Genomic DNA, 27,627 nt, shown 5'->3' on the forward strand with positions numbered 1-27,627 from the left:
CTTTAAATATTTTGGTATATGTCCTTTCAGACATTTCTATTTTTTTCTCCCTCAAAAATGAGATCTTATAAATACTATGATATCACTTCTATGTGGAATCTAAAAAATACAACAAACTAGTAAATATAAAACAACACAAGGAGACTCATAGATATAGAGAACAAACTAGTAGTTATCAGTGGGGAGAGAAGGACAATATGGGGGTGAGGGAGTGAGAGATACAAACTGTTGGGTGTAAGATAGGCTCAAGGATGTATTGTACAAAATAGAGAAAATAGCCAATATTTTTAATAATGGGAATAATGGAAATTTTAAAATTGTATAAAAATGAAAAAAATTTAAATGAGATCTTATTTTATATAATACTCAAATTGTTGTTGTTGTTTATTCTTAAATTTGTAATTGTTATTACAGATATCCTTCCAAGCCAGTATATTGCTCTATGACGCTCTGTTACATGCGTATGTGTGTGTTAGCATTAGTCGCTTAGTTGTGTCTGACTCTTTGTGACCCCACAGACTATGGACCCCACCAGGCTCCTCTGTCCATGGAATTCTCCAGGCAAGAATACTGAAGTGGGTTCTCATTCCCTTCTCCAAGGGATCTTCCCAACTCAGGGATTGAACCCAGGTTTCCTGCAGTGTAGGCAGATTCTTTACCATCTGAGCCACCAGGAAATTCTGTTCCCTTAGATGTTATTTAAGTTAAATTTCGTGTAATTTAAATTTCTTATGTCCCTAATTAGAGTGTATACTCTCTGAGAATGGTAACTCATATACATGTCTGCATCATCTACAGCACTAAGAGTCACTCTTTTTATTTATAGTTCCTAAGAAAAAAAAATGATTCATTTGATGCCTATTTTTGGCAATGTTGCTTAGGAATGAAAGTTGCCCAAGTTTTGTGGGATGACTGTGTGGAATCCCTCTGAAAAGTCATGTTTAACAAGAAGAAAAATATTCTGTGCTTATGACTGCCAAAACGTTAGGATTTACTCTCCTTCCCTTCTCATCTAATAACTTTGTGAAAGTCTCAAGACAGTAGTCAAATGAATACCAGTATGCCTGGGGCACTGTAGTTTGAGGAAGATAAATGCCATTTAAAAATTTAAACAAGAAAAAAAGAAAATGCACTTAACCAGTAGCATTCATTTTCCAAGGGTATAATTACAGAGAAACTCAAGAAGCACTTGAAATGGCTTGACCTAAAGGCAGAAGTGACATGACCCAGATTCACTTAAACTAGAACACGAAACCCAGGATGTGGTAACTCAGATCTCCATGAAGGTAGAAAAGTTCCTTTTAGGACTCATCCCCACCTTCACACCAGACTTCAAGACCCAAATGGAAAAATCTGCCAGGATGGGTGGGGCCTCAACAGGCTGACTCACTGTGGTTGGATTCAGACTGCCTGGAAAAGCTAGCTTCAGACTATAATTAAGCAAACATTGCAGCTGGTCTAGCTGGCATTTTCATGTTAAAGACAACATTATTAGAGAATGTGTAAACAGGGGAGGGCAGTGGAGACCTCCTCTAGACCTTAAAACCACAGATACCCACTACCTCCATGGCTTTCCTGTAGCATTTGACATTTAATTCTCTGCATAAAACCAAACTGCACACATTTCACTAATGTAACCTCTCCTTCTGAATAGTCCTTTCATTTCCCTAAGAACCTTGACTCTTGGCATTACCTTGGCTCTGCCACTTTATACCTATATAGCTTTCATGGAGTTCTTTGAGTCTTGGTCTCCTCACTCATATAATGAATGTACTATAATATCTATCTCATAAGTTAGGAAAAGGAACTGAAGAAGAGCTGAAATAAAATACGTTAAGTGTCTAAAAAGTGTCTTGTTATTGTTTAGTTGCTAAGTTGTGTCCGACTCTTTTGCCTATACCCTCCTCAGAATTCTTTTATTACTCAGTGAATACTGAAGCAGAGGCCAGGGGAATACAAATACAATGTCAACACTTTTCAACAAGTTTAGCTTAGTTGATGAACATCTACTGAGCACTAACTGTGTACTCTGATTATGCTAAGTTCTAGAGACTATAAAAAGATGAACAAGAGGTTTCTCTGCCCTTGAACTGCCTAGAATCTAGGTATATACTTTGAGACTGGAGAATTAGGGTAGGCATCCTAAAGACAAACAAAGAAAAAACAGGCCCTGAACTAAAACTTGAAGGATAAGCAGGCTTTAACCAGGTAAAGAATAGGAGAGAAAAGGTATTCTAGGCAGAGGAAATAGCTGGAACAAAGACTGGGAAGTATGAAACAGCTTTTAATTGCAAGCAGTTCAAAATTACGGAATAGAAAGCATATGATAGAGAAATCAGTCCTGGGTGTTCATTGGAAGGACTGATGTTGAAGCTGAAACTCCAATATTTTGGCCACCTGATGCAAAGAGTTGACTCTTTTGAAAAGACCCTGATGTTGGGAAAGATTGAAGGCAGGAGGAGAAGGGGACAACAGAGGATGAGATGGTTGGATGCATCACTGACTCAATGGACATGAATTTAGGTAGACTCCAGGAGTTGGTGATGGACAGGGAGGCCTGGCGTGCTGTGGTTCATGGGGTTGCAAAGAGTTGGACATGACTGAGTGACTGAACTGAACTGAACTGATGGAGAATATTGGGAGATAAAATGGATTTACAATGTACCTGGGAAAGACGAAACTGCACTCTGTGCCCATCTAAATAGCAGGAGTTCATGACTCTAGTCCCATATGAGCCAGTACTTTCATTATCACCAACCAGAAAGTACTTACTGTTTTAGGTCACAACAAATGACAAGTATTCTCAGTGTATTATGAGACACTGGGTAAGTTCCTTTGTTACTCTGTGCCTTTATTTCCTTAGCTATAAATTGTGGTGATGATCATGCTTTCTTCAGAGGGTTGCCATGAGCATTAAATGAGATGATATTGTACATATTGATACTTAGAACCCTACTTCACACACAGGAAGTGATCAACACAGGTTAGCTAGTATTATCTATGTGCTGCTCCAGTCTCACTCATTCCAGAGATGCTGGGGATGGGCTGGGTGCTGTGATCAGTGAGAAAGCATACAGGAATGAATTTTTCTCAACACATGACTATGGCCATTTGACTTATGACTATGTAAAATAACCCAATCCCCTGTCAGGATGTGGTATATAAACTCTATGATTCTGAAAGTCACAATTTCTATGCGTCCTGGGTACCTCAATTATTTTTTTTTTCATTTTAATTGGAGGCTAATTACTTTACAATATTGTGGTGGTTTTTGCCATACATTCACATGAATCAGACATGGGTGTACATGTGTTCCCCATCCTGAACCTCCCCCCCACCTCCCTCCCCATCCCATCACTCAGGGTCATCCCAGTGCACCAGCCCTGAGCACCCTGTCTCATGCATCAAACCTGGAGTGGTGATCTATTTCACATATGATAATATACATGTTTCAATGCTATTCTCTCAAATCATACCACCCTCGCCTTCTCCCACAAAGTCCAAAAGTCTGTTCTTTACATCTGTGTCTCTTTTGCTGTCTCGCATATAGGGTTATCATTACCATCTTTCTAAATTCCATATATATGCATTAATATACTGTATTGGTATTTTTCTTTCTGACTTACTTCGCTCTATATAATAGGCTCCAGTTTCATCCACCTCATTAGAACTGATTCAAATGCATTCTTTTTAATAGCTGAGTAATATTCCATTGTGTATATGTACCACGGCTTTCTTATCCATTCGTCTGCCAATGGACATCTAGGTTGCTTCCATGTCCTGGGTATTGTAAACAGTGCTACGATGAACACTGGGGTACATGTGCCTCTTTCAATTCTGGTTTCCTTGGTGTGTATGCCCAGCGGTGGGATTGCTGGCAGTTCTATTTCCAGTTTTTAAAGGAATCTCCATACTGTTCTCCATAGTGGCTGTACTAGTTTGCATTCCTACCAACAGTGTAAGAGGGTTCCTTTTTCTCTGCACCTTCTCCAACATTTATTGTTTATAGACTTTTTGATAGCAGCCATTTTGACTGGCCTGAGATGGTACCTCATTGTGGTTTTGATTTGCATTTCTCTGATCATGAGTGATGTTGAGCATCTTTTCATGTATTTGTTAGCCATCTGTATGTTGTCTTTGAAGAAATGTCTGTTTAGTTCTTTGGGCCATTTTTGTTTAGGTCGCTTATTTTTCTGAAATTAAGCTGCAGGAGTTGCTTGTATATTTTTGAGATTAATTCTTTGTCAGTTGCTTTGTTTGCTATTATTTTCTCCCATTCGGAAGGCTGTCTTTTCACCTTGCTTATAGTTTCCTTTATTGTGCAAAAGCTTTTAAGTTTAATTAGGTCCCATTTGTTTATTTTTGCTTTTATTTCTATTACTCTGGGAGGTGGGTCATAGAGGATCCTGCTATGATTTACATCAGAGAGTGTTTTGCCTATGTTTTCCTCTAGGAGTTTTACAGTTTCTGGTCTTACATTTAGATCTTTAATCCATTTTGAGTTTATTTTTGTGTACAGTGTTAGAAAGTGTTCTAGTTTCATTCTTTTTCAAGTGATTGACCAGTTTTCCAAGCACCACTTGTTAAAGAGATTGTCTTTTCTCCATTGTATATTCTTGCCTCCTTTGTCAAAGATAAGGTGTCCATAGGTGCGTGGATTTATCTCTGGGCTTTCTATTTTGTTCCACTGACCTATGTTTCTGTCTTTGTGCCAGCACCACACTGTCTTGATGACTGTTGCTTTGTAGTAGAGCCTGAAGTCAGGCAGGTTGATTCCTCTAGTTCCATTCTTCTTTCTCAAGATTGCTTTGGCTCTTTGTTTTTTTTTTTTTTTTTTTGTATTTCCATACAAATTGTGAAATTATTTATTCTAGTTCTATGAAAAATACCGTTGGTAGCTTGATAGGGATTGCACTGAAGCTACAGATTGCTTTGGGTAGTATACTCATTTTCACTACATTGATTCTTCTGATCCATGAACATGGTATATTTCTCCATCTATTTGTGTCCTCTTTGATTTCTTTCATCAGTGTTTTATATTCCATATATAGATCTTTTTTTTTCTTTAGGTAGATTTATTCCTAAGTATTTTATTCTTTTCGTTGCAATGGTGAATGGAATTGTTTCCTTAATTTCTCTTTCTCTTCGCTCATTGTTAAGTGTATAGGAATGCAAGGGATTTCTGTGTGTTAATTTTATATCCTGCAACTTTACTATATTCACTGATTAGCTCTAGTAATTTTCTGGTGGAATCTTTAGGGTTTTCTATGTAGAGGATCATGTCATCTGCAAACAGTGAGAGTTTTACTTCTTCTTTTCCAATCTGGATTGCTTTTATTTCTTTTTCTTTTCTGACTGCTGTGGCTAAAACTTCCAAAACTATGTTGAATAGTAGTGGTGAGAGTGGGCATCCTTGCCTTCTTCCTGACTTTAGGAGAAATGCTTTCAATTTTTCACCCTTGAGGATAATGTTTGCTGTGGGTTTATCATATATGGCTTTTATTATGTTGAGGTATGTTCTTTCTATGCCTACTTTCTGGAGGGTTTTTATCATAAATGGATGTTCACTTTTGTCAAAGGCTTTCTCTGCATCTATTGAGATAATCATATGGTTTTTAATCTTTCAATTTGTTAATATGGTGTGTCACATTGATTGATTTGTGAATATTGAAGAATCCTTGCATCCCTGGGATAAAGCCCACTTGGTCATGATGTATGATCTTTTTAATAGGTTGTTGGATTCTGTTTGCTAGGATTTTGTTAAGGATTTTTGCATCTTGTTCATCAGTGATATTGGCCTGTAGTTTTCTTTTTTGTGGCATCTTTGTCTGGTTTTGGTATTAGGGTGATGGTGGTCTCATAGAGTGAGTTTGGAAGTTTACCTTCCTCTGCAATTTTATGGAAGAGTTTGAGTAGGATAGGTGTTAGCTCTTCTCTAAATTTTTGGTAGAATTCTGCTGTGAAGCCATCTGGTCCTGGGCTTTTTGGGTCCCTCATTTAAAAACAGGGACAATGATGCTTGTTTCATGTAGGTGCTTAAAGACAAAATAAGGCAATTTATTTTGAGAGGCACTTAGCCCACTTCTCAAATCTACAGTTCTGGAAAGAACAGAAATCAGTCCATCAATGTATCCTCTGGCAATGGGGCAGAGAGGGGAGTGTCTTTACAACAAATCTGATGGGGACTTCCTGGTGGTCCAATGGCTAAGACTCTGTCAGGGAACTAGATCCCTTGTGCTGCAACGAAGTCCTGGCACAGTCAAATAAATGAATAAATAAATATTAAAAAAATAATAAAACAAAGTTGACAAGGTTTAAAATTAACTCACTCATTCAAAAAGTACAAATGAAGCATATATACTAAGCAAAACTCTTTTTACCATAGGAAACAACACCTGTTAATTTACACCTACCAAAGTAAAGTTGAATAGGCTTACCTGTGTCACTGTTTCTGACCCCCTCGCCCTGACCATCCTTCTCTACCCACTCATACTGTTGGTCGGGGACAGAGAATGCAAGAAAAGGGAAGAAATGGTATCTTGGAAGCTCTGTTCCCTTTGCCCCTTCTTCCTGCATCAACATTTTGAAGAAAGATGCTGTCACTTCCACTCATTAATTGACCAATGATGTATTTTCCATAATGTACCAGTATTTACATTTTTAGTTTATTATTGCTTACTCTGGAATCAAAGGCTCTTTCCCCTAGAATTTCCTACATCAACAAATATTTCAGAAGCCATCATATTACTGATCAATTATTTTTTACTGATTAAGTACCTTTACTATTACTTCTTTCCTTGCTCCAAGTCTCCTTCTTTACCTCCCTTGACTAAGTCTGTTCAGGCTGCTTTAGGGAAATCCCACAGACTAGGCAGCTTGTAAACAACTGAAGTTTATTTCTCACAGTTCTGGAGCCTAGCTGTCTAAGATCATGGTTACAGCCTGGCCAGGGGAGGGTTCTCTTCTGGGTCACAGATGTCTCCTTGTATCCTCCATGGTGGAAGGGGCTAGGGATCTCTCTGGAGCATTTTTTTTTTTTTTTTAGTGCGAAAAGTGAGATCTTTATTTACATGTTTTCTTCCATTATGAATGTGGACAGCAGTGGCAGAGACTGTTTCTACAGAAATTGAAGATATTTTCATGATGCATTACTATTGTTGTAGATCTCAAAATGACATTTAATACCCACCATTACTTAAGTTTAATTATTAGGTACGCTGGTAGACATTGTTATTTAAAGATTAACAAAGAAGCACATATATTACTGTATCATACATTTGTACCTTTTATATTTCTGATAATTATAATTCAGTATAATTGGAGCCTCTTTTATAGGGACTAATCTCATCCATGAGTGCTCCCCCGTCATGACTTAAGCACCTTCCAAAGGCCCCACCTCCCAGTGCCATCATCTCTAAGGGTCTGGATCTCAACATATGAATTTGAGGGAACACAAACATTCAGACCATAGCATCCATCTAGCCCAGTCGATTTATGAATCTACTTCTCTTCCTTTCACCCAAATTTCCCCTCCATCTGGAATATTATCATCTCCTCTGATTGGTAAAAATCTAATTTGGATTTTAAGACCTCACTCAATGTGCAGCCCCCAGGAGATGTGTCCTCTGACTGGCCACCCTTCTCTGTCCTTTAATAAAATTAAACATTCTCTCTCAAGATCTCAGAGTACACTGTCCTTATCTTATGATAAGGACACCTTGTATTATACTTAATGCCATGTCTGTACTTCCTAGTAGATTATAACTAAGGATATAAATGGCATTTTATTTACAATGGTCAAGTGTTTGTTGCAGGATAACTGAAGTCAGGATGGTGTCATGGTCTGAATGCACAAGCCCCCTAATTCATATGCTGAAATCCTACTCCTTGTGGACGATAGTACTGTATTAGGAAATAGGCCTTTGGGATTAGTATCTTATAAAAGAAACTTCAGAGAGATCTCTAACGCCTTCTGCCAGGTAAGAAAATAGTGAGAAGGCATCAGCTATGAACCAATAAAGGGACCTCACCAGAAGGTAACCATGACAGTGAAAGTGTTAGTGGCTCAGTCGTGTCAGATTCTTTGCAACCTCATGGACTGTAGCCCACCAGACTCTTCTGTCCATGGAATTCCCCAGGCAAGAGTACTGGAGTGGGCTGCCATTCCCTTCTCCAGGGGATCTTCCCAATCTGGGGATCGAACCTGAGTCTCCTGCATGGCAGGTGAATTCTTTATCATCTGAGCCACCATGCTGGTGCCCCATTCTTGGACTTTCAGCCTTCAAGACTTTGAGAAATAAAGTTTTGTTATTTGTAAGCTGCCCAGTCTCAGTTATAGCAGCCTGAGTGGACTAAGACAGATGGATTCCTGACAGCTCAGCCCAGGCCTGTATCCCCTGGATGTTTGCTTCATGCTCTGAAGGAGCCGACCCTTCTCTGGCACAAAACATTCAACATTAGTATTTCCCTTTCCCCTTTCCCCTTTCCAAGTATAGCTCTCAATTTTTATCCCAAGGCTACTGAATGCATGATTTAAACTTTAGAGAAATATCATGTTATTTAGAGTTTTAGGGTAGAACACTGGAATGTGTCCCTCTCCCTCCTACACTTCTTTTCTAACTAATTTCTCCTCTAAATTTCAAATCCTTTCATGGAGATTCTTCATACAGCAGGTGCTATCATTCAAAGTCTACAGAATGGATGGATGGATGAATGGATCTAAGAATGAACAGACCTGTGAGCAGGACACAGCTTGGTTTACTGACAATGACCTTTCTGACAAGTATGTATGTTGTAGCCTTTCTGTTATTTACTTAGTGCTTGATACGTAGAGGAGAGATATTTAAGATATATCTCTTACTGGCCTTTTCTCTTCATCTTTGCATCAAGTGCTCCAACACTTTGGCCACCTGATGTAAAGAGCTGACTTATTGGAAAAGACTCTAATGCTGGGAAAGACTGAATGCAAAAGGAGAAGAGGGCAGCAGAGCATGAGATGGTTAGATAGCATCACTGACTCAATGGACATGAATCTGAACAAACTCCAAGAGATAGTGGAGGACAGAGGAGCCTGGCGAGCTACAGTCCATGGGGTCACAAGGAGTCAGACATGACTTAGTGACTGAAAAACAACAACTGTATCCTAGCTTGACTTCTGTCAATGGTTCCCAGCATTGAGCAGTAAAGACTAATCAGCAATATTAGACCTGAATGCTAAGAGAAAAAGACTTAGGACTCCACAGCTGAAAGTCAGCTGACCCCTGCTCATCAACCAGCTCAGCCTATTATTTTGTCCTCTCTCACAGCATCCGGCCATCCATCCTATCAGTGGAAGTGACATCCTTCATTTCTACAGGCCAAATCACCACTCAACCCCAAGGCACATGCAGGCAGACTGCCTTTCAGAGAGCACCCACACAGCTTTGAGAGGTGCTGCAGGTTGCGCTAGTGGTAAAGAACCCACCTGCCAATGCAGGAGACGTAAGAGACGCTGGTTCGATCCCTGGGTCGGGAAGATCCCCTGGAGGAGGGCATGGCAACCCACTCCAGTATTCTTGCCTGGAGAATCCCTTGGACAGAGGAGCCTGGGGGGCTATAGTCCATATGGTCGCAAAGAGTCAGACACGACTGAAGCAATTTAACATGCACAGAACACACACACACAGCTCTGCTCACCCTTTCTGCACTGCAGCAGATGCAAAAGGCGAACAAAGAGGAAGGGGTTGGATGGTACCACCCCCACTCCCACCACCAGCACCACAGCTGTTCAGAGGTTTGGTCCTCAAAAGCCATTTAATATTCCTGCAAACTCTGTCTTTTTTTGGAAAAAAAAAAAAAAGAACAGTAACCATGACAACTCTGAGCAAAAAAGAAAAGAAAAAAAACCAAGGGTAGGCTGTTTCAATTCTCAGGCACACATTATAAGGAACATATTCTTTATTCACAGGAATGTCTCGTATATTAGGTCCTAGTGAAACATTTCCATTTACACATTGAGAAAAGAGGGGGGTAAATTCATGTCAATACTGCTTTAGTAACCCTTTTTTGAAATGGAATGTTTATTATTTTATATCAAAAGCTATCCACTCAAGAATGAAAGAAACCCACATATCTCGGGGCAATTTTTACACAATATTCCTGTGTGTCCCAATTCCTGGGTAACCCCCAGGGGGCATCAGAGAGCTTTTTCCTTTTTTAGCTCACAGGGATGTGAGAAATCCTGGGTGCTCTTTCCAGGTCATACAAATTCCAGTGCTGTGCTCAGTCACTAAGTCCTGTCCTACTCTTTTCAAACCTACGGACTGTAGCCCTCCAAGCTCCTCTGTCCATGGGATTCTCCAGACAAGAACACTGGAGTAGGTTGCCATTTCCTTCTCCAGGGGATTTTCCCAACCCAAGGATCCAACCTGCATCTCAGGTCCCTAGCGCTGGCAGGCAGGTTCTTTACCACTGAGCCACCTGCAAATTCCAATAGATAGGTTCTCTTGTGCAGACTTCCTTGGATCAAGTCAGGGTACAGGAAGCTGGCGGCGTGTGTTACATTGTCAGTAATTTTGGTTTTGGCCATGCTTCCTTGGTGACTCAGATTGTAAAGAATCTGCCTGCAATGCAGGAGACCTGGCTTCGAACCCTAGGTCAGGAAGATCCCCTGGAGAAGGGAATGGCAACCCACTCCAGTATTCCTGCCTGGAGAATTCCATGGACAGAGGAGCCTGGCAGGCCATAGTCCATGGGGTCGCAAAGAGTCAGAGATGACTGAGCAACTAACACAACACTAAGGATAACCCTATCAAGATGCAGAGCACTTCAAGAGTTAAATCAGGAGTTTCAAGCAACAATGCCAGATTCTTGTTGAGAAGCAAACAGCTGTGGTTGAGCCAACTCGTGGTGCAAACAGTATCCAGATACCCAGAGTGCTCCAAGCCAGCAACAGAGAATGTAATGCTAACCAATTGACTAGATCTCTTGGGCTCAGTACAGCCAAGCTACAGATTCTCAGGGTGCCATTTAAACTCCCTAAATTTATCTGAGAAGTAATCCAGGGATAAAAATGATAAGACAGAATCAGTGGTACGGGTGATAGCTCATGAACCACAGTGCTCAGTACATAGTTAACAGTGCATAAGCTTATTGGGATAAATGCTCTTAAAAGAGACACCATTATGATAAGAATACTCATGCTGTCGTTGTTCAGTCACTAAGTCATGTCCAATTCTTTGCCAGCCCATGGACTGAAGCATTCTAGGATCCACTGTCCACTATCTCCTGGAATTTGCTCAAATTCCTGACCATTAAATTGGTGATGCTATTTAACCATCTCATCCTCTGTCCCCTTCTCTTTCTGCCTTCAATCCTTCTCAACATCAGGGTCTTTTCCAATTAGTCAGCTCTTCGAATCAGAAACCAAATTATTGGAGCTTTAGTTTCAGCATCAGTCCTTCCAATATTCAGGGTTGGTTTCCTTTAAGGTTGGTTTTATATCCTTGCCATCCAAGGGACTCTCAAGAGTCTTCTCCGGTACCACAATTCAAATGCATCAATTCTTCAGGTCTCAGACTTCTTTATGTTCCAACATTCACATCCGTACGTGACTACTGGAGAAACCATAGTTTTGGCTACACACACATTTGTTGGCAAAGTGATGTCTCTGCTTTTTTAATATGCTGTCTAGGTTTGTCATAGATTTTCTTCCAAGGAGCAAGCATCTTTGAATTTCATGGCTGCAGTCACCATCCACAGTGATTCTGGAGCCCAAGAAAATCAAATCTGTCACTGCTTCCACTTTTTCCTCATCTGTTTGTTATGAAATGATGGGACCAGATGCCATGATCTTAGTTTTTTAAATGTTGAGTTTCAAGCCAGCTTTTTCAGTATCCTCTTTCACGCTCATCAATAGGCTCATTAGTTCCTCTTCACTTTCTGCCATTAAAGTGGTATCATCTGCATATCTGAGGTTATTTATATTTCTCCCAGCAATCTTGATTCCAGCTTGTGATTCACCCAGCCCAGCATTTCTCATGATGTATGTACTCTGCATATAAATTGAAAAAGCAGAATGACAATATACAGTGTTGACATACTCCTCTCCCAATTTTGAACCAGTCCATAGTGAGTAAAGTGTTCTGGTATTCCCACCTCTTTAAGAACTTTCCACAGTTTAGTTGTGTTCAACACAAAAGTCAAAGTCTTTAGCATAGTCAACGAAGCAGAAGTAGATGTTTTTCTGGAATTCTGTTGCTTTCCCTATGATCCAAGGAATGTTGGCAATTTGATCTCTGGTTCCTCTGCCTTTTCAAAACCCAGCTTGTACATCTGGAAGTTCTTGGTTCACATACTGTTGAAGCCTAGCTTGAAGGACTTTGAGTATAACCTTGCTTGCATGTGAATCAGTGCAGTTGTATAGTAGTTTGAATAATCTTTGACATTGTCCTTCTTTGGGATTGGAAAGAAAACTGACCTTTTCCAGTCCTGTGGCCACTGCTGAGTTTTCCCAATTTGCTAACATAATTGGGTGCAGCATTTACACAGCATCAACTCTTAGGATTTTAAATAGCTCAGCTGGAATTCCGTCACCTCTACTAGCTTTGTTCACAGTAATGCTTCCTAAGGCCCACTTGACTTCACACTGTAGGATATCCAGCTCTAGGTGAGTGATCACACCATTGTGGTTATCTGAGTCATTAAGACCTTTCTGGTACAGTTCTTCTGTGTATTCTTGCTACCTCTTCTTAATCTCTTCTGCTTCTGTTAGGTTCTTACTGTTTCTGTCCTTTACTATGCCCATCCTTGCATGAAATATTCCCTTGATATCTCTAGTTTTCTTGAAGAGATTTATAGTCTTTCCCACTCTATTGTTTTCCTCTATTTCTTTAATTGTTCATTATAAAAGGCTTTCGTATCTCTCCTTGCTATTCTCTGGAACTGTGCATTCAGTTGGGTATATCTTTGCTTTTCTCCTTTGCCTTTTGCTTCTCTTCTTTCCTCAGCTATTTGTAAGGCCTCCTCAGACAACCACTTTGCCTTCTTGCATTACTTTTTCTTTGAGATGGTTTTGATCACTGCCTTCTATACAATGTCACAAACCTCCATCCATAGTTCTTTCAGCACTCTGCCAGATCTAATCCCTTAAATCTATTTGTTACCTCCACTGTATAATCATAAGGGATTTGATTTAGGTCATACCTTATGGCCTAGTGGTTTCCCTAGTTTCTTCAATTTAAGCCTGAATTTTGCAATAAGGAGCTCATGATCTGAGCCGCAGTCATCTCCTAGTCTTGTTTTTGCTGACTGTTTAGAGCATCACCATCTTCAACTGCAAAGAACATAATCGATCTGATTTCAGTATTGACTATCTGGTGATGTCCATGTATACAGTTGTCCCTTTTGTTGTTGGAAGGGGGTATTTTCTACGACCCATGTGTTCTCTTGGCAAAACTCTGTTAGCCTTTGCCCTGCTTCATTTTGTACTCCAAGGCTAAACTTGCCAGTTACTCCAGGTGTCACTTGACGTCCTACTTTTGCATTCCAATCCCCTGTAATGAAAAGGACTGGTTTTTTTTTTTTTAGTGTTAGTTCCATAGGGTCTTGTTGGTCTTCATAGAACTGTTCGACTTTATCATTAGTGGATGCGACAGAGACTTGGACTACTGTGATCTTGAATGGTTTGCCTTAGAAACAAACCGAGATCATCCTGTCATTTTTGAGACTCCACCCCAAGTACTGCATTTCAGACTCCTTTGTTGATTATGAGGGCTATTCCATTTGTTCTAAGAGATTCTTGCCCACAGTAACAGATAAAATGGTCACCTGAATTAAATTCACCCATTCCCATCCATTTTAGTTCACTGATTGCTAAGATGTCAATGTTCCCTCTTGCCATCTCGCTTAAACACGTCCAATTTACCTTGATTCATGGACCTAACATTCCAGGTTCCTATGTAATCCAGGTTCAGATGTTCTTTATAGCATCGGACTTTACTTTCACCACCAGACACATCCACAACTGGGCGTCTTTTCTGTTTTGGCCCAGCCACTTCCTTCTTTCTGGAGCTGTTAGTAATTGCCCTCCACTCTTCCCCAGTAGTATATTGGACACCCTCTGATCTGGGGGACTCAACTTCCAGTGTTATATCTTTCTGCCTTTTCATACTGTCCGTGGGGTTCCCCAAGCAAGAATACCGGAGTGGCTTGCCATTCCCTCCTCCAGGGCATCACATTTTGTCAGACTTCTTCGCTATGACCTTCTGTCTTAGGTGGCCCTGTATAGCACGGCTCATAGCGTCTTTGAGTTATGCAAGCCCTTTTGCCAATGACAAAGCTGTGATCCATGAACAGGAAAGAGTACTCATAATCCAAGCTAAACTATTGGTCATATTATCATAAGACATCACTATCCCCATATGCCTTCTAACTGGAATAATGATTCCTACCCATGTGACTTACCTTCTCAAAGTCTCTAAGGGCCTGGGTTTGCACCTGAAGAGGTCTTTCAAATGCTCTCAAGGAATGCCCCAAGGGGATCTTGTCACCACTTCTCCAAGTCTGTGACTGCAGAGGAGGGCCTCGATCTTTGGTGTCACTAAGAAAAGCTGCCAGTGAAACAGAACAACAGAAAATTGTATCTAATAGTGGCATTATGATCATTCCAACCTTCATGTTCCAGCAGAATTTGGTTTCTGCAAAATATGAACCAATTCTAGGCCACACAGAAGCAGTTCACGTGAAGTAGCCTACAGTAGATCTTATTAACAGTGGTCCTGAGCGCAGCCCACTGGTTTATGTCCATGCACCTTTATAAGGTGATGTTCCTGCTCCTGCCATCAGAAAGTGGAGTCTACTTCCCTAGCACATGAATCTGAGTTGGCTGAGCAACTTGCTTTGACCTAGAGACGGGTGATGAAAATGCCACTTTGGGATGAATTCCACAGATTGGGCCTTGAGAGGCTTTGCATTTCTGTTCTTGCCTTCTAGAACCCCATGACCACAATGCTGGGAAGAATCCCAGATTACCTCCCTGGGGGATAAAGGCCAAGTCCCGGGAGAATAGGATGCCAATCACCACTGCCAGGCACCTGAGAAAAGCTGTCTCAGACCCTCAGTCCCAGTCAAGCTGTCAGAGGATGGCAGCTGTTTGAGTAATTCAAGTGAGACCAACAGAAGAAATGCCCAGTTTCCCAACATCCAGGATTGTGAGAAATAATATATCATTGTTGTTTCAAGCCATGAGTGGGCAAACTTTTTCTTACAGGGCCAGACAGTAAATACTGTAGGCTCACGGGCATGATCTCTGTCACAACTACTCAACTCTGCCCTGGTAGCTCAAAGCAGATGCAGAGAATATGATAGAGAATGAGCATGACTGTGTTGTGATAAAACTTTATTTACAAATACCAGCAACTGGACCCATGGGTGGCAGTTTGCTGACCCCTGTTTGAAGCCACTAACAGAGTGGTGCATCACATGAAACCAAACACAACTGAAATAGCTTTATTTGAAAAAAAAAAAAAAATCAAGCTACTAGCTAAGAAGTATCTCTACAAATCTCTTTACAGAGAATCTTTCAGGTTATAGTATAGGAGTAATAACAAATGTAACAACCAACACTGTAACAGGTGTTACAAAATAGTTTCATATGAATTATTTCATTTATAAATTACTGCTGAGAATTCCCTGGTGGTCCAGTGGTTAGGACTCTGCTTTCTCTGCAGGGGGCCCAAGTTTGATCCCTGGTCTGGGAACTAAGATCCCACACACCTCACAGCCAAAAATAAATAATAAATAAAAAGTTATTGCAACAAGTGAAACAGTCTGAAATAGACTGATGTGACTATTACATCCATTTTACTAATAAGTAAATAAAGGTTCAGAAAATTTTCCCAATACGACCAGGGTGGCACTAAGTGGTAAAGAACCTTCCTGCCAATGCAGGAGACATAAGACATGCAGGTTCGATCCCTGGGTAGGAAAGATCCCCTGGAGGAGGGCATGGCAACCCACTCCAGTATTCTTGGCTGGAGAATCCCATGGACATTGGGTCCTGGTAGGCTACAGTCCATAGAGTTGCACACAGTTGGACATGACTGAAGCAACTTAGCACTCAAGAATGCATGCACATTGCTAAAAAGAGGCAGAACCAATATCACGTCCCTTCCGTTCAACCTTTCTAACAGCATGTTAACATCATGTTATTTTAGCAGCAAAGGGGACTGTAACAGGCCTGAAAGGGAAAAACAGGCAAAGGGACAGAGACACAATCTTTCCATTAACCAGTGTAAGCACTCGCCTGGGAGAAGTTCATGAAGGCTAAGCTGCTACCAACCCTATGCCTGCCTTGAAGAAGTAACACTGTGGAGAATAAGAAATCGGGGCTTCCTTCAAGCACAGTACACAGATGACCTCCGACTAAGGCAGGCTTGGGGTTGTAGACTCAGATTGAAGACAGAAAAACACATCTTTTCTTGACTGACAGTAAGAAGCAGTGAGCCTTTATTACTGAACTTATTTAATCAGAAAGAATGGCAGACGTCACAACACACTGAGCTCTACAGAGACTGTCAGTTCGAGCGACAGTGAAATGGGCTCTGGGTGACTCCAAGCCCACTGAGAGAGAGTTAGCTACACACAGACATGCGGCCCCATCTGAAGGGGCCAAGAGGCAATAATGCCACCATATGCTCTTTTTCTTTCCTTTCTTTTTCCCCCTTTTCCTTTTCTTCTTCCTTCCTTCCTCCCTTGTACATGCTTGTCTCTCTTGTTGAAAATTAATGGACCATGTATGCATGGGCACCAAAAACAAAACAAAAAAACCAAGTAGGACTACATTAAACTAAAAAGCTTCTGTTCAGCAAAAGAAACCATCAATAGAAAGAAAAGGCAACCTCTGGGATGGGAGAGTACACGCTTCCCTCCCTTCTTCCCACTTTCTCTTTCTGCAAACTTGCTAGAAGAAATGCAAGAAAATGTCCCCAGATACTTCAATCAACTTCTCAGAATTTTTTTTTTAATTTAAGAAAAGGGAATTCCCTGTTTCTAAAAAAGAAGTAAAAAGAATACAAAAAGTATTTTTTTAAAGGAAGATGACAATGAAGGGAAAAATGAAGAAGAAATAAAGATGATAAATAGGGTGGTTCCAGTGCAGTTTTATTTTCTGGTTTAGAAGTATTCAACTACTCATAACTACTCATTACATCACTGATTTTTTAAAAAATGAAATATAAGGCTATATGATTTGGTTTTAAACTGGACATTGTACAGTATCTTTTCATTTCTGTAAAAATAATATATTATCAAGTGTGTCTTTAGGTGGCCCTGTTCTTAATGGTATCTTTCAATAGTCTATAACCTTGCCTGGTAGAGTAGCAGGGTTTAAACTAGCACAGAAATTTAAAGCAGGTTTTATTGGTACATAGCACAGATTAGTTACAGATAAGAGTTGGGTTTTTTCCCACCTTAAATCGTGTTTGATTCAGTTTGTACAAAGTAATTGTTGTAATGTTAATTGTCTATCACACTGATTGCAAATTAATAATAATAGTAATAATGATAATGGTGTACCTGTTTTGTTGAAAACTTGATATTTCTAAGTAAATCCAAATGTTTAATTAAAATAAATTAGAAAAAATTACTTCTTACACATTTACATGAAATTAAATAAGGTGATTAAATGAAAGAAAATTTGATAAAGCAGAGCAATGTATTACAGTTGACTCATAGAATATTATAGAAAGAGAAGAGACTTCAAAGACTAGATCTGGACACAACAAAAATGTTTTTTTAAAAAAAAGACTGGATATGAATCCTGACCACCTGCTAATTATAGGAATTTAGGCAAATCTTTTAATTTTGCTGAGTGCCATTGCCTCTGTAAAAATAGGAATAATAATGTTTACCTCTTAGAACTTTCATATGGATTAAATGAAACAATAAAAGTAGTCAACTTGCTTATAATAGGCAATTTCTTCTTTACCCTTCCACTCTTGCCCTAGTCTTTCAATTTTTACCTCAAAACAGAGGATCTTCATGCTCAAAATGAGTACGGTAGACCTTTAGAATTTATGGATTTTACATACACAATTACAAATGCTAATTTTAAATGACTCCAAGTCCTTAACACATTCAAATTAAGAAGTTTTTTCTGCACTGTGCATATGAACCATCTGTGCTTCAAGGCTGGTATGAAAAGGCAGATCACTTAGCAAAGTAGGTAAAACGCCAAGTGACTGAAAGTTTTTGTGTGAATAGCCCCCAAAAATTAGCCTCTAGCTAATTTTAATGCAGGAATAATATATTATTATTACACATTAATAACAATATTTACAGGTGTTTATTGCTTGACAAGCTCTGTACTAAGAGCTTTTCTTTTTTTAATGTTTATTTATTTATTTGGCTGCAAGTCAGGTCTTAGTTCGAAGGCAATGGCACCCCACTCCAGTACTCTTGCCTGGAAAATCCCATGGACAGGGGAGCCTGGTGGGCTGCAGTCCATGGGGTCGCTAGGAGTCGGACACGACTGAGCGACTTCACTTTCACTTTTCACTTTCATGCATTGGAGAAGGAAATGGCAACCCACTCCAGTGTTCTTGCCTGGAGAATCCTAGGGACGGGGGAGCCTGGTGGGCTGCCGTCTATGGGGTTGCACAGAGTCGGACACGACTGAAGCGACTTAGCAGCAGCAGCAGCAGCAGGTCTTAGTTGCGGCATGCAGATTCTTCTTTGTGTCATCTGGGATCTTTCACCGGGGGGCACAGACTCGGACTCTCCTGGGCTTAGCTGCTCTGAGGCACATGGGATCTTAGTTCCCCAACCGGGGTCAAACCCACATCCCTTACATTGCAAAGAGGATTTAAAAATTTTTTTTTTAATTTAAACTTTTTATTCTGTATTGGGGTATTGCCAATTAAGTGTTGTGATACTTTAAGGTGAACAGCAAAAGGATTCAGCCATACATATACACGTATATCCATTCTCCCTCAAACTCCCCTCCAATCCAAGTTGCCACATAATATTGAGCAGAGTTCCCCATACTATACAGTAGGTCCTTGTTGGTTATCCATTTTAAATACAGCAGTGTGCACCTGTCCATCCCGAATTCCCTAATTGTCCCTTCCTCCCATTCTTTCCCCTCCAGCAACTGTAAGTTTCTTCTCTAAGTCTGTGAATCTCTTTCAGTTTTGAAAGTAAATTCATTTTCTTTTCAGATTCTGCATATAAGGGATGTCATACAATATTTTGCAGGGAGGATTCTTAGCCATTGCACCACCAGAGAAGTCCTCGAAGAGCTTTTCTAATCTCACTTATGAGGTTGACACCATTATTATACCCATTTTAATGGTATATTCGAGATTTCATTCTAGTGGAAGAATCTATTTTAATCATTTTACAAGTGACTTTAACTTGCAATTACAGAATTGCTAACAGTATGAAGAGTTCAAAATATTTCAGTTATGAGTTCTGCACTGTGCTGCGAAGGTGGGGTATTATATACTACCGTGGTATGTGCAAATTTTGAAATTCAAAAAAAGTCTGAAGATATAGCCATGATGATGGGATCTAAAATTTAAGAGATTTATGATCAGCAGGAGACCAAGAGTACAGCAAAGAAAGATCCATGACCTCCTTACCTGCTGCATGACTTGTTCTGGGTACCATCTCCCCATCATCTTCTGCAAAATAATCTCTGTGAAGAGAAGCACATCATTCATTAATGAAGTAACATCCCACACAGTGTTCGATTCCTTGGTGTCAAGACATCTGTTTTTATTTATTTCTCCACAAGCAATCATTAAGCTGTTATTGTACTATGTACCAGAGTCAGGGTTAAGTGCTGGAAATACAAAGACATGCCCCACCCTATATGTGCAGAGACAGCCACTGGACAAGCAATTCCACAGGCACTGAATTACTATTGTGGCAAGTGCTCTGAAGGGATATGCAGAGTAACTTCACTACTAGAGAGATTCAGAGAAAAGAACATTTAAACTGAGATGAAGAGAATGTCAGCCAGATGAAAAATGGAAACAGAAGAGTATTCCATCATGAGGGAAAAGCAAGGACCCTGAGTCAGGGAGGAACTTGACCTGTTGGAGGAACAGAGAAAGCCAGGGCTGCAACCAGACCATGCAGGGCCTTGAGGGATGGCGTAAGCATGTGAGATTTATGTGCAGGGCAATGGAAAACCACTGAAGGAGTTTAAATGAGGAAATGAGTGGTAATTGATCAGATTTAGACTTTAGATCATTCTGACTGCTGAGTGGCATTGTATAGAAGGAACAAAAGTAGATGGAGAAAACAAGAAGCTGTGATAGTTTTAACTAAAGGGAAAGATGGTAGAAATGCAGAGAAGCAAAAAAATCGATACGCTTAGGAAGTAGAATTGATTCAGAAAACTTGAGAAACAAACAAAAGTCTACTAATGGAAATGTTAAAAACACTACAATGCAGTAGCAAGATCTATATCTGTCCAGCACAGTGAAGACCACTATCCCTAGAAGAGAAGGAAAAAAAACCTCAAAATGTATTCAAAAAATGCTTGTCAAGCACTTACTATGATTTTAGGCACTGGTTTTAAGCTCTACGAATGTAGCAGTGAACAAAACAGACCAAAACACCTGCACTCATGGAACTTATATAAAAAAGGAAACAAAAAAGCAAAATGTATAGTAACAATTGGGGATAGGTACTATAAAAAATTGAGGACAGGTACCATAAAAAAGGTAGGGAGTAGAAGTAGGGAATGCTGGAGGGATGGGGAAGAGAAGGGGGTTGCAATTTTCAGCAGGCTAAGTGTCTCTGAGAAGCAATGATGTGGGTATTTGGGCAAAGAGTCTTCCAAGCAGAGAACATCAAGTGCAAAGGCTCTTCAGAGGAAGCATGACAGCATTTCTGGAACAACAAGGAGGCTGGTGTGGCTGGGCTGAGTGAGTAGCAGGAGGTGAGGTCAGGGAAGTAATAGGAAGGCTGGGCAGGGGACAGATAATTACATAATGCCCTTCTGGACCCTGAGAGGAATTCAGCCCCTGGAGTCTAGTGCATCAAAAAAAGAGATGAACTGAGTGATGGATGTTTTAAAAGGGCTGGCTACTGTTTTGACAACAGACTGGTTGGGAAAGGCAAGAAACAGAGAGGCAGTTGAAATAATCCTACAAAGAGATGCTTTCAACATTTAGCTTACTCCTTAAACCCTCGGGTACTCCCAGTTAGATGTCCTAAAAATAATTCTATAGCTGGAGATTTAGAAAGCTTCTCTTTTTAAAAATCAGGAGACATTCACAGGGAGGTGGAAGAGAGCCAGTCATTTATTTAGAAACTGTTGGTGTTCTTCCTTCTCTGCCTCAGGGCTGGATCTTGGCATAAATCTCCACTTTGCTAAGTTCCAGATGGACATAAAAGTACCAGGCAGAGCACACCAGATTACACACACCACCTGGCAATTCTTTATTATTCAAAAGCAGGTCACCAGCTTGTGGTTCTTCCAGGCCCTCTGCCCCTTTCCCTTCTCCACTTCTCATTAAAAATTTTCCCTGAGAGTGAAAAATGAAAGAGATGAAGTTCTACTTGTGGTTTACCTCTGTTGAGAAAAAGTAAGGGAAGGATTCTGAAACTATCAGCCAGAATAATGTCTTGAAAAATTTGTGGAGAAAAAAAATACTTAGTCGCTGCTACTCATGCATGAATGGATTCCTTTATGTTCAGCCCACAGACCTGGGTAACCACTTCTGCCATCAGGAGCAAGATCATTTCTCAGGCCAAATTCAGCCCATCCAACATGCTTCATCTGGTCAACACAAGGTTGACCCATTCCTAACATCTCTTGCAAAATGAATGGGTCTGGCAATACTGGGCCTGCCTTCCCACATAGAGGGATAACCTGCCGCCTTTAAACAGAGGAGACATGTTCTCCGGTTTGCCACAGTCCCTGTCACTCCCTGTTCTTGTAATCCCAGCTCATGTGCTCATTTATGATACTGGCCTTATAGATCTCTGAGGCTGTCACCCTGCTGCTGCTGCTAAGTCGCTTCAGTCGTGTTAGACTCTGTGCAACCCCATAGACGGCGGCCCACCAGGCTCCCCCGTCCCTGGGATTCTCCAGGCAAGAACACTGGAGTGGGTTGCCATTTCCTTCTCCAATGCATAAAAGGGAAAAGGGAAAGTGAAGTCGCTCAGTCGTGTCCGACTCTTCACGACCCCCCATGGCCTGCAGCCTACCAGGCTCCTCTGTCCATGGGATTTTCCAGGCAAGAGTACTGGAGTGGGGTGCCATTGCCTTCTCCATGCAGACAAAACTTTCACTTCTGCTTTAAGACACTGTCTTGAGTTACCTGTGTAGCTTTTTGTTGTTGTCTTCCATCGCTAAGTTGTGTTGCAAAGAGATGGGACACGATTTAACGACAGAACAACAAAAAGCTACTAAGGGGCTTACAGGTCACTTTTACCTCTGGGCTTCAGCTTCCTTAAATACTTGTAAAAGAAACACATGAACTTCTAAGGTTCCTTCAGTAATTACACAATTCTATTCTAATAGACACTAGTAGCATTAAAACTCATTTTAACACTTTCTAAGGATGGGGAAACTTTCCAGATATGATCTCATTCAATTCTCCTTGCTCTGAAGATTCCACATTATAGATCAGGAGCAAGCGACAACAAGGTGATGCATATGGATGCCACAAGCTACTTCACTTTCTCCCCCATCCCACACTCACCCCTGAGCTGACTGCCTGTCTAATATGAAGCAATAACCAGAAGGGTAGAGAGGTCACTCTGGATGAGTACTGAGTTAATGGGCTTTCTGCAGCCTCTGGAGATTTAAAAAAAAAATCACTTCAACTCTATTAACAGCTCAAGTTCCCTCTCATTGCCACAGAGTGGGGCTCACTCAGCTGCTCCAAAAGCTTGGGAAGGAATTTGATGCTCCCCCAGAGAAGGGGCACATGGTTAAGAAACACAAGGTATGTGTCGAGGGGATTGCAATTTGTGAAAATAGCTGATAAACCAAAGTGCAAAGAGAAGTGGGGTATAGTAGAGACAAACTCCAAGCCAGGCCCCGCCACCCACCCACAAAGCAGTAACATATGTTGGTAAATTTTTCTCTATATTACTTAAGTCCAGAAAAAAATTGTATGCCCTTGTCCTAGTTTCTCACATTCAAGTACTTCTAGTTTCTTTTTTTGTAAACATCAGTCCATGAATGACTCATGGTCAGCAAGCATGTATTTCATGAGGGCACATATAGCTCTCCTGCATAGATGTACATATATAATCTTTGTCCAAAGATATTTTTATCTTACATGTTACCTGCATGTTCTACCTTATATGCTTTTCATGTATAAATGAACCAAACTTTCCCTCAGTTAGCCTTATCTTTTTGCCCACTACCTTGCCAATTTGTTAATCAGTGATACCAATTTCAGAAAACGAAGATCATGGCATCTGGTCCCATCACTTCATGGCAAATAGATGGGGAAACAGTGGAAACAGTGGCAGGCTTTATTTTTTTGGCTCCAAAATCACTGCAGATGGTGACTGCAGCCACGAAATTAAAAGACGCTTACTCCTTAGAAGGAAAGTTATGACCAACCCAGACAGCATATTAAAAAGCAGAGACATTACTTTGCTAAAAAGGTCCATCTAGTCAAGGCTATGCTTTTTCCAGTGGTCATGTATGGATATGAGAGGATAGTATAGTATAGATGGACTATAAAGAAAGCTGAGCGCTGAAGAATTGATGCTTTCAAACTGTGGTGTTGGAGAAGACTCTTGAGAGTCCCTTGGACTGCAAGGAGATCCAACCAGTCCATCCTAAAGGAAATAAGTCCTGAATATTCATTGGAAGGACTGATGCTGAAGCTGAAACTCGAATACTTTGGCTACCTGATGCAAAGAGCGGACTCATTAGAAAAGACCCTGATGCTGGGAAAGATTGAAGACAGAAGGAGAAGGGGATGACAGAGGATGAGATGGTTGGATGGCATCACCTGCTCAATGGACATGAGTTTGGGTGAACTCTAAGAGTTGGTGATGGACAGGGAGGCCTGGCATGCTGCGATTCATGGGGTCACAAAGAGTCAGACATGACTGAGCAACTGAACTGAACTGAAATTGGTATTTCACTAAAATTTCACTAAAATCACACTTACTAATTTTTGCCAAGATACCATCCTGCTCAATATGAAGAACCAAACATTTTCCAAGTATAACCCACCTACCAGCTGCTCACCCACTTAATTTCTGCATGATGTATTATTCACATTTTCTTGACTTGCTGGTAAGTAGCTATGAAAATACTGGACTCAAGCAATACATCAACATTCAATATCCCACAGGAACAGCCTTTCCTACAGTTTTCCAGAGTGATTAGGTTGAAGATGATCAGGACATAACTGGTCTACTCAGAGCCACCTACAACATTCTTTTTTAAAAAGATCTATTTATTTATTTGTTATTTTTTAAAAAGATTCATTTATTTTTTATAAATATTGCTTTACAATGTTGTGGAGGGTAATTGCTTTACAATGTTGTACTGGTTTCTGCCATACATCAACATGAATCAGCCATAGGTATACACTTGTTCCCTCCCTCTTTTTTTATAATTAAATTATTTTTAATTAGAGGATAGTGGAAACAATGGCTGACTTTATTTTGGGGGGCTCCAAAATCACTCCTAGATGGTGACTGCAGCCATGAAATTAAAAGATGCTCAGTCCTTGGAAGGAAAGTTATGATCAACCTAGACAGCATATTAAAAAGCAGAGACATTACTTTGCCAACAAAGGTCCATCTAGTCAATGCCATGGTTTTTCAAGTAGTCATATGGATGTGAGAGTTGGACTCTAAAGAAAGCTGAGTGCCAAAGAATTGATGCTTTTGAACTATGGTGTTGGATAAGACTCTTGAGAGTCCCTTGGGCTGCAAGGAGATCCAACCAGTCCATCCTAAAGGAGATCAGTCCTAGGTGTTCATTGGAAGGACTGATGTTGAAGCTGAAACTCCAATACTTTGGCCACCTGATGTGAAGAACTGACTCATTTGAAAGGACCCTGATGCTGGGAAAGATTGAAGGCAGGAGGAGAAGGGGACAACAGAGGATGAGATGGTTGGATGGCATCACCCGCTTAATAGACATGAGTTTTGGTACACTCTGGGAGTTGGTGATGGACAGGGAGGCCTGGCGTACTGCGGTTCATGGGGTTGCAAGAGTCGGACACGACTGAGCGACTGAACTGAACTGAACTGAATTGCTTTATTATATTGTGTTGGTTTCTGCCATATTTCCACATGAATCAGCCATGGGTGTACACATGTCCCCTCCCTCCTGAACCTCCTTCCCACCCCGTCCCACCCTTCTAGGTTGTCACAGACATCTGCTACATGCTGATACTCTGATGCTGTCAGACTGTGCTCTGGTGACTTCTTCCAGTAGTTTTCTAAGTGTGCTAGTCTCAATTATATCAGGAATATCCACAACACTCAATTTTGTGTTCCTTAAAAATGGCTATTCCAAGATGTGAGCCACTGGTCCACTAGTCTGGTCTCTTGTAACATTGTGGAGGGGTACAAACTTGGATTCTTCCTCAGCAAAGGGTAACACCATGGCAGAGTCTTCAGAGAAATATTCTCTATAAGGCAGCCACAGACCGTCCTTTGCAAATTGCATATATATTTGGTGTTAATGCCTTGTATTTTGGTCTGTTTAATTTATGGACTGAGGAAAGCAGTAAACTGTGTTAATGGACCATATTATTCACGAGCAATGGCAAGGTGGTAATCATGTAACTTCACCATTAAAAGTAAGTTTCCAACAAGTCTTTGAACAGTGTGAAATATTAATATCCCAAACCAAAACCACCCCAACTATATCTGTTGTCTGTCTAGACCTCACTGCTTTCTTCTTCTATTAAGACAATTAACCTAGGGCTATTTCTTCCCATGAAAAGTGAAAGTGTTAGTTGCTCTTTGTGACCCCATGGACTGTAGCCTGCCAGGCTCCTCTGTCTATGGAATTCTCTAGGCAAGAATACAGAAGTGGTTTGTCGTTTCATTCTCCAGGGGATCTTCCTGACCCAGGTATCAAACCGGGGTCTCCCACACTGCAGGCAGATTGTTTACCATCTGAGCCACCAGGGTAGCCCATTTCTTCCCATAAGAGTATCCAAACTGCCACAGAGGTGGTTATTTTTTCAGGTTTCTTCCCCAAGGCTATCACATACACTCAGCCACATGGTCTGGTCCCCTTGCTTTGTCACGCATCACCACCCTTCCTTAACATCTCTAAGCTGAGGGACAAAGACCTTCTCCCAAAGGCATTTCCTGTCTTTCAAACTTCTTCTTATACGGCTTTCTTATCATAATGGAAAATTCAGGAGGAGGAAAAGCAATCAGCCATACCAGTATTTAGAGCAAAAAACTGGGCCTTGGTTGCTATTTTTAGAGTTTTTCATTCCTTTTCATAAACATTTACTGAGAAGTTACTTGTATAACAAGCACCAAAAATATCATGATGAAAATGAAATGCCCTGAAATCAAGGTGCTCAGAGCTGTCTACTAGGGGTGGCAGACAGGATTCAAAGAGATACTTATTACAACAATGAGATTTATAACAGAGATTTCAGAACATAAATGAAATAGTAATTAATTTTGTTCTGATGGGGAGAGGGGGTCTAGGAAATGTACAGAAAGCCGAGAAGACTGAATTTGGGCCTTGAAGGATGGGTATGAATATGTAAGGAAACATGACAAAGACTGCAAGGTAGGAAACTGAAGAGGGTGTGCAGGGCTTTAATTCTGCTCCCCTCAACCTGAGTCAACATCAACTGCTCCTTAGGCCCCTTCCAAGTTCCTTTTAACTTTCCCCTCCTCAAGCCTTCCCCCCTCAAACTCTAACCTTCAGGAGGGAGTATTAGGGTTGTCTAAGGAAAAACTGTTTCATTTGTGCTCCCCTCCTCCAACACCACAGCTTCATCTAACTACTTAGACTCCCCAAAGATCATATAAAATAGGTCAGCAAGAAAGGACTAGGACTAACATTTACATTGTAGTCAAAATGCCTACAGTTACAGACTACAGACTACCAGAGAATCTGGAAGAGTGAAGAGGCTGAAGGTTTAAGATGGTAGAAAATATGAGTGAATATCTTCCTTTTTTTTTTCTTTACTATTTTTATCCTAGAATGTTAATTCTTCTTTAAAATATTAATAAACATATTCTGATTTATTTACACTGCTCTTCTACTAAGGCCCTTGATAAAAGATGAACTATGTAAGGAATTGGGCTCAGTGTGATCATCTCAAACAGTGGAGGGTATATCGTATGACAGGAAGACTGTGCAAGTTTGCTGTTTAAGCTCAGTTCAGTCGCTCAGTCGTGTCTGACTCTTTGCAACCCCGTGAACTGCAGCCCGCCAGGCCTCCCTGTCCATCACCAACTCCCAGAGTTCACTGTTTATTGGGGTCCAAACACATATCCTGTTCTAATTCCACATTTTTTAAAGTTCATCTGTCATGAACTTAGAGATTCTGATTCAAATAAATGTTTCTAATGTTTAAACATCTCTTTTTCATATTTTAAACTTATATCCACATTCAACCCTTGCAGATATAAAATGTCCAGAAGGACAAGGAGAACTGTGGCTTG

General features: G+C 40.6%; 1 protein-coding gene across 14 annotated transcripts in view; it reads right to left on the minus strand.

The window, feature by feature from the left end:
• Window positions 1-27,627, minus strand: part of PDE4DIP (phosphodiesterase 4D interacting protein) — a 238,485-nt gene that overhangs the window by 162,108 nt on the left and 48,750 nt on the right. For 13 of the 14 annotated variants that reach the window (XM_059885018.1, XM_024990000.1, XM_059885010.1 and 10 more), the window contains exons 2-3: window positions 19,620-19,675; window positions 14,443-14,588 (exon numbers count right to left, since the gene is read on the minus strand). In XM_059885018.1, the coding sequence (XP_059741001.1) occupies window positions 14,443-14,588; window positions 19,620-19,675 (202 nt within the window). The remainder of the gene's footprint in view (window positions 1-14,442; window positions 14,589-19,619; window positions 19,676-27,627) is intronic. The other variant, XM_015463433.3, reaches the window with a different exon arrangement.

This window comes from Bos taurus, chromosome 3 (assembly GCF_002263795.3).
Source record: "Bos taurus isolate L1 Dominette 01449 registration number 42190680 breed Hereford chromosome 3, ARS-UCD2.0, whole genome shotgun sequence".
Taxonomy (NCBI): domain Eukaryota; kingdom Metazoa; phylum Chordata; class Mammalia; order Artiodactyla; family Bovidae; genus Bos; species Bos taurus.